We start from the raw sequence: 7,734 nt of genomic DNA on the forward strand, positions 1-7,734 counted from the left end.
CAAATACACTGCAAGAAATTTTAAAAATAATTTATTCATTCTCAAACACTCCTTTATAATTGGTGGAAATGTCCAGCACTTGCAGTTACATAAAAAATCTTGAAAAATATTGTGCAGGTAACCATATAACTGTTCAGTTTATTAGAAAGAGCAGCCCCACCCCAGAGAAGTTAACAACCCAAATTAGGCCTAAAAGCAGAATGGAAGAAATCCAAACAAATGGCAAAACCCCCATGGTATTGGTGAAGGCTAAATCAAGACTCGAACATCATGTTAATTTGTATTAATTCTGAATGAATACATCATGACAGACAAAAACTTCACTAGGGAAAAATGACAAGGGTGAGGCTTAATTAGAAGACTGAAAACATGAACTAAGCCTTCAAGAAGAGCCTGAAATAGGAAGGTGAGGTTACCAGGAAAGAACAAGAAAGACATTCCTAATGTAAGTGATGAAATGCAACCTTCTCACCATCCAGCCTCTGCAGCCTGGTGCCCAGCCCCTGTGCCATTCAGTGCAGCTGTGAGGCTCTCATGGGAAGCACCTCTGTAAGCCAGCATTAGTCACCCCTGAGCCAGCAACAGAGCTGGCAGTGGCACAAGGAGTGGCAACCTTTCCTGTCGGGATCAACATGGTATATGGAGGTTACCTTGACCTTGCTCATCAAATAGCATATTTTAAATTGCAGACAACTAAACCCTCTTTTCTTTTCTGTACTCCAAGCACAGCAACATCTAGCAGTCCCTGGATGGTGTAGGTAAAATCCAGTCCACTTCAAACAACTGAAAAGCTGAATTTAAAAGTTATTTGTGAACTATTTCTTATTTTCTGTTGGAGAGGGCCATATCTTGTGGTTTTGTGAAAACTCTGACTCAATTCCTTCAATAGTTCCAAGAAGAGAGTCTGAGAAAAAGAGTGCCTATTTCCAGGAAGATGATCAGTCCAGTCTTATTTGAATCAACAGCAGTATTTACAGGAAAATCATAGATTAATGCTCATTGGTGACCGTCACTTAATAATACTTCAGAAGAACTCCAATTTTTGCTGACATAAAATTGGTCATGGACAAGTGTCCTTCTTTTGTGAGGACTCAAAAACAATGAAGAAATGCCAACAGTTAAGAACAGGGAACATCTGTAATGACAAAAATAATTAAAATCTATTGTGGGGGATCTTTCCCTCTCCTTTGTCTCACTTCAGTTAATGTCAGAAACAGATCTTTTAATTACACTGGCTTTTTCACTTTCAAGGTCTCATACTCTTGCTCTGCAGCTTTCTGCCCTTCCTATTTTACCATGCTGCAGAAGCCATGAGACTGTTTTGGGTTTTTGTGGCTTCTCTATTATTGCCCACATCACATCTTTGCCAATCACAAGTGTTGAGGTCCCAGTTCCAGAATAAGCGCTGAGATATATGTCTGGATAAAGGTGACACAAAACCAAATGAGAATAATGGTGCCCTTTATTACCAGCAATTAGTTTAATTATGGTTGCTTTTTGTTGCTCTGGAAGAGGCCGGGGCACCAAGTGCTGCAGTGGCAGAAGCAGAGTAGCAGAAGGCACTCCCTGAATCCAAGGTTATGCCATTTAAGCAGAGACACACAGAGGGCATCTGGGGACTCCATGAAAGAGCCTGGAAGTGACCTTACAGCTTCATGCATCAGATGCAGACTGTCACTGATACCTGCCAGCCACAGCAGTGATGAAACAAGTAAAGGGTGAGGACAGCAAAGATTTCATGTCCAGTATAGGTTTAGCGAGTGGTATTTTAGCTGTATTTACCACTTGTGGAGACTGCTGCTCATGAAGACTGGTCAAGGTACCTCAGGTACCTTGATGATGGTAAATATGGGGTTAATTGTGGGATACACAGTCATTCAGCCTCTCTTTGGAAAGGAATCTGTTCGCTGTGGAAATCTGTTTTCATTTGCTCATTGTTAATTAGTTGAGTTTGCTAAAAGAAAGTGGCACAATCCCAAAATTAAAAGGAAAATACTTGATTTTTAGCTTTCTGCCATACACAGGAAACTCCACAAAAAGCTGTATACCAGCCTCTTGAACTGCTTGGGCCTCTGAAAGAGCAAAAAGAGAAGGCGACATTCCTTCCACAGAAAAAAATATCAGGGCTTGTTGAAAAACTCAGAGCTACTAAAGGACTGCAGCACATCCTGAGACAATACTGGGGGTTTATTTAAACAACTGTAGAGCCATTTGGGTTACAAGTGTGTTTAGAAAAATCTTCCCAATCATTAATTCTACTCTGCTTCCAAGGGAAACAAACAACAAAAAAAGAATCTTAATTAAGTTTAAAAAAGGAAAAAAAGACAAACAGCCCATATCACCTCCTTTTTCCTTCCATCAGACACTTCAAACAATTTAGCTGAACTGAGTCCATGCTCAGAGCAATGGAAGGGAAAAGGAAAACCAGACAGGTTTGAGAGAGACTGAGAGAACGTGGCCTTGTTTTATGTAAAAGAGCTTAAGCTTTGGGAAGTGCTCAAAGACCAGTATAATTTTTGAAGATAATTAGGTTGCAACTATGTAGGTTTTCCCAGTTTAACTTCAAGTTTTGAGGGTTTTTGTTTGGTTTTGATTTGGTTTGTTTTAAGTAGACCTGAGCATGATGTACCTGTAAACCTGTACATGAGAGTCTGGAATAAATAATTTCTTATCACAGAAGAAAAGTAATCTTATCTTACCAAGCAGAATGTACATAAGCTTTTCTCCAGATATATATATTAATAAAGGTCTGGCATGGACTGCTCTCATGCAACTAAAGCATGAGCAGCCCAGTAAAATCATTGCAGTGGCAGCAGCATAAGCAGTGAAAGTGAAATCAGAAATGAGCTCATTGGACTACACCGACATTTTGTTTGTGTGATCTTAAATACTTTGAACCACTTATTTCTTTTTCCTTTTGGAGGGATACCTTTCAGATTTTTAAGGAAAGACTATTTAAGCACACACAAATGTTAAGTTTATTACATCTGTATATTTTTTCAATTTGAAGATCTTATATTTTGTAAATAAGTATTTTTCAATTAAAACCTTTTACAAAAATATTGACAGCTTACTAAAAACAAAGTGAAACCTTCACATGTGTACGATCATTGTTTTACAAATATTTTTTTCTACTTGCAACTGAAACCTATTAGAGAGTTTTACTTTTGTTACTTTAAATTTTTCGCAGAATACTTTACAAGAAGCTTCAAAAAATATTTGACTTGTAGAAATATTCCTTGCAGGAATAAAGAAACTGTTTTTAGTTTGCAGAATGATACTGAGATTTTGGGCAAGGTAAATATGATTTTATGCAGAATATAACAGAAATTACAAAGATATCACATTTTAATATAAAAGTTATTGTTCCACTAATATAAAGTTCAACAAAGAGAACTAAATTCTAAGAAGGTTTAAAATATGAACCCCTGGCTCTCCTTCATTATTCATGAAGGAACATAATAAAATAACAATATCCAGAATTAGGTAATTTGGAAACCATGGCATAACCATTATCAAAATCCTGGTTTAATTCCAAACAAATTATTTGTGCATCTTTTAAGGATCACTTGGTGTAAAAAGCCTACTAGCATCCTACAATTTCTAGGAAGAGTGCAAGAATAGATAACAAAAATATCCAAGGGAGAATATGGCAATATCCTACCTCAGGCTGTGTTCAGTCTGTCCATTTCTTGATGAAAGACACTCTCCTTAAGGTGCCACAGTCCTTCTCTCCCTCTCTTTTTCCTTTTTCACCTCCTAAAGTCTACATGTACACAAAACTTCTTAATTCTGCTTTGTCTGTGTCCTGTTCACTGTGAGAACTTTCTTTAAGATTAGAAAGGAGTGACACAGACCAGGGGTTGTATAGTTTACTAATTAACTTCGTTACAAGCAACTTGTTTGTAGATGCCGGAAACAATGTCTGCTCCAAGTGTGGATTTACCTGGATAAAATTTGGCTACCAGTTTGAGGGGATGGCTGCAAGTAGCCTAGCCATTGTATTTTTGTACCTATTGGGGTTTTGTAACAAACAAATTTTCTATCAATCAATATTTGGTAAGGGCACGTGGTTCTGTACAGTAGATTAACCACCCCAGTATCACAGGAAGCAGGTTTTTTAAGTGGAGAAATGTTGCATTCTCAAAAAAAGGCCAAAGTGCTCAGACCATACTGGACACACCTGTATGACAAGACAGAATGGTTTGGGCTGGAAGGGACCTTAAAGATCACCTAGTTCCAAACCCTGAAATAGAAAGGGATACCTTCCTCATAAGTAGGTTGCTGAAAGCCACATCCAATCTGTCCTTCTCATTAATTTTTTTACCCACATTGCCACTCTGTTTGGTTTGGCTCTCTTAATAATTATTATGCATCCAATGTTTTCTGTTTTAATTTGTGCTGGTTTGTTTCTTTTTGATTTGGGGGTCAGTTATGAGCCTAATTATCTTCTCTGCAGGGATGAAGCCAGATGTTGCATCAACTGCCAGGTGGTGCCAAAGACAAGAAGTTATTTAATATATCTTATAATGTTGAAGCTGTTTAATCAGTTTGGACACTTGACCCTAACAAATTTTTCATTACTCTTATTTATTTTAAAAATACACACACAAAAAAGACCGAATAAAACAAAACAAAACAAGCAAACAAACAAACAAAAAACAAAAAAACCCCACAAAATATACCAAAACCCCCCAACAAAAGAACAACTAAAAACCCCCAAATAACCACAAATCAAACCAAACCAAACTAAGCCAAGAAAAAAAGCAGAAAAAAAATTTACAGATTTACTTAAAAGGAGTCAGTCTTTTAAGCTACTCTTTGGCACTGTTCTATTTGTTGTTTCAGTTATATTTGTTGTTCTTTCATTGAGAAGTTTAGATATATTGGATTTCCCCCCCCTTTGTTACATGATACTTTTTTTCTTATTTGTCCTCATCCTTTTCCAAACAGCTTTTAAGAGTGTTCATTCCCCCCAAAACCTTCTTTCCCAGCTAGAGACATCTACAGTGAGGCTGGCATTTCTTGTCTTGTTATATTTTAGCATCACATTACAAGAAAACATTTTCAGGCCATCAAGAATAATTGAAATACTTGAAAATACTTGAAATAGGTGTTCATTCAAACTAAGAATTTTATTTTCTTTTCAGTTTCTTAGAAATAATTCAGTTTCTGATATCCGAAGTTTCACACTTAGTATCCTGCATACCAGCAACTTGTATATGAGGTGCTTTCACAGAAAATAAAATGGAGCTAACTACATATCATAGAAATGACAGTTTGAGTTACATACTGTATGTATTTCAGGTGCCACACAAATATATAACTTTTCTGAGTAGAGAGTTAGAAAAAAAGCAATTTTGCAAGAAGACAGGGTTGAAGGGAAGGACCCTGAATTTAACTAGGTTAAAGATCCTTCCTCATTTGCATTTTGAGGCCCTTTCCCCAGGGACTCATAACTGCAGAAGTGAAAAACTATGGTTAAAACACACTATCTCCAAAGACATCCAGAGATACTTTACCTTAGACATATACTCTTAAAATGGCAACATACAATTTTCATCTACTGAAAGGTAGACAACCTTTTTTCTGAAACCTGCTGCATCTAGAAGTCCTGAGGGTAGGGATGTAGAAGTGCCCTGGAATAACCATGAGGCTCAAAGCACAAGCAACTCAGAACTGACAACATTTCTTTTTGAAAGACGTGAACCTGGAGTTAATGTTTGGAGTAGCAATTAGATTTGCTTCTGAAGGTTTAAGAACACTCTCCCCATTGACTGAATAAAACAGAGTGAAAACAAAATGTATTTCCAAGGTTTTTTTACAGAATGAGAGTGTGCATCTTTGAATAAAGGAGACAGACTGTGTAAAGGGTAATGTCTGTAAGCCAGCAATTTTTAACTTGTGAGCTGAAATGTATGAGAAGATCTAAAAGAAACATGCATTATAAGGACTATCTAAAAGAAAAACTTTCTTCCTGTTTTCTGGGGTTTATAAGTCACTTCCTGCCAAAATGGAATGACAAAAATTGCAAATAATTTACAAAGATAAAGAATTGAGAGACAAAGCCATTTCCTACAAGTGTTTTGTGGGGATGGAGTCATATTTTCACAATGAGTAACTTTCTCTATGCACTCAGTTGCATATTATTTCTCATAGGCTTTTTTTCCAGCTATAAAAGCAAAAAAGACACCATATTAGAGTGACACCCCACAAAAGCAAAGTCAGCTTAAGTGAAACACAGCAGGAGTCCTAAGTTTTCTTCCTACTAAGACCCCTGATTCAACTCCTTAATACATTATTTCTTTATGTTACAGAAATGTCAGTTTGAATTAAATCTCCATTGTGCTAAGCTCTGAACACCTCTAATGAGAGGCTAAAACAATTTATTATTATCTTTTTTTTTCTTAGTGATACATATACCAGAAAACAGCTTATCCATGCTTATAAAATATTGACCAAGAATTTTTCACTTATTAACAAACTCATGCTTAGCCTTGAAAAATTCAGTGAAACGAGCAAGGAGAATCTTCCAGCCTGCTTTATAAATTTTCTTGTGCACTGAAGTTAATAGGATAAGTTTTTAACAGCTGTAATAAGAGAGGGATTTTAATTTAGGTGAAATTACTTTTATAAATTTGCATAATATGGCAATGCAAATACATTGCACTATAATTTCGTTACAGATTAACTGGAAATATATCTGCTCAGCCTGATTTAAGTGACTCACATGAAGGAAACATCCAGCCTCCATACAAAGGTCTGTTTTTGCCAAATGATCTCCAGTATCAGGAGTGTCACAAAAACAACCTACAGGTTCTGCTGTGAGCAGTGATGAGAGCAATAACGTGCAGGATTGCATTAACACCACAGATCTATTGTTTGTTATTCCTCTCCTTGGTATTGAAGATTCAAGAAGGTTGGCACATTTCAGCCTAATATCCTCGACTTGAAATTTCAGTCCATTTTCTCCTGGGTTTCTGAGTATAGGACAGCTTGCTATTTCAACCCAGTTTGGTCACTTACCAAACAAATGAGGACCTTCAGCAAGAGGAAATCCATCACCAGAGGCTAGCTGATGATGTCCTATTAAATTCATTTCAGATCCCATTTATTCCTCAGTTCAGGAGGAATATGCTGATTAAACAGGAGGTTGAAAAGAGACCCTGAAAAATATGAAGCAAAAACGAATATTTAAAACAAGATAACTAACTTTTGTGTACCTAGTGTAAAGCAGAATGCAGGAGGTTGTTTCAATATTTGCTGTAACAAACATTGTCTTGAAATTACAAAACCTAATTCAGCCTTTAAATAAAAAGCTACATCCAGCCTGTTTGTTTTTTCCTTGCTGTGGCATATTTTTTGCTCTCTTTCTGGTCATTTTAAATTAATAGCAATTCATGCCCGAATTTATTCAAATATTCAGACAGAAGCCTGACCTCCTGAGAGCATGCTGCCCAGCCCCCCTACCATGCAATACCAATTGTTTGCATTATTTTTCACCACCCTTTCATCATTTCATTGTTTTCACTTCCTGAAAAAGTGTAAGTTTATGGTTAGATCAGAAGAACACAGATGGGAAACGAGTTTAATTTCTAGGGACCAGCTCTTTATCTTGTCTTCAGTAATTACTGAACAAGATAGATGGGAAAAAGCCACAGAAACACAGAAACAGCAGAAAGCTGAGCCTTGCCCTGATAAGCAGGCTTGCCCACTGGCTCCCTCTGGTCTCAA

At 36.8% G+C, this 7,734-nt stretch overlaps 1 protein-coding gene across 3 annotated transcripts in view; it reads right to left on the reverse strand.

The window, feature by feature from the left end:
- The window catches only part of NR1H4 (nuclear receptor subfamily 1 group H member 4), a 29,278-nt gene extending 22,167 nt beyond the window's left edge, over window positions 1-7,111 (reverse strand). For all 3 annotated transcript variants that reach the window (XM_058023048.1, XM_058023047.1, XM_058023045.1), the window contains exon 1: window positions 7,027-7,111. In XM_058023048.1, coding sequence (XP_057879031.1) covers window positions 7,027-7,111 — 85 coding nt within the window. The remainder of the gene's footprint in view (window positions 1-7,026) is intronic.
- Window positions 7,112-7,734: the final 623 nt, after the last annotated feature.

Source organism: Melospiza georgiana, chromosome 4, assembly GCF_028018845.1.
Source record: "Melospiza georgiana isolate bMelGeo1 chromosome 4, bMelGeo1.pri, whole genome shotgun sequence".
Classification (NCBI taxonomy): Eukaryota; Metazoa; Chordata; class Aves; order Passeriformes; family Passerellidae; genus Melospiza; species Melospiza georgiana.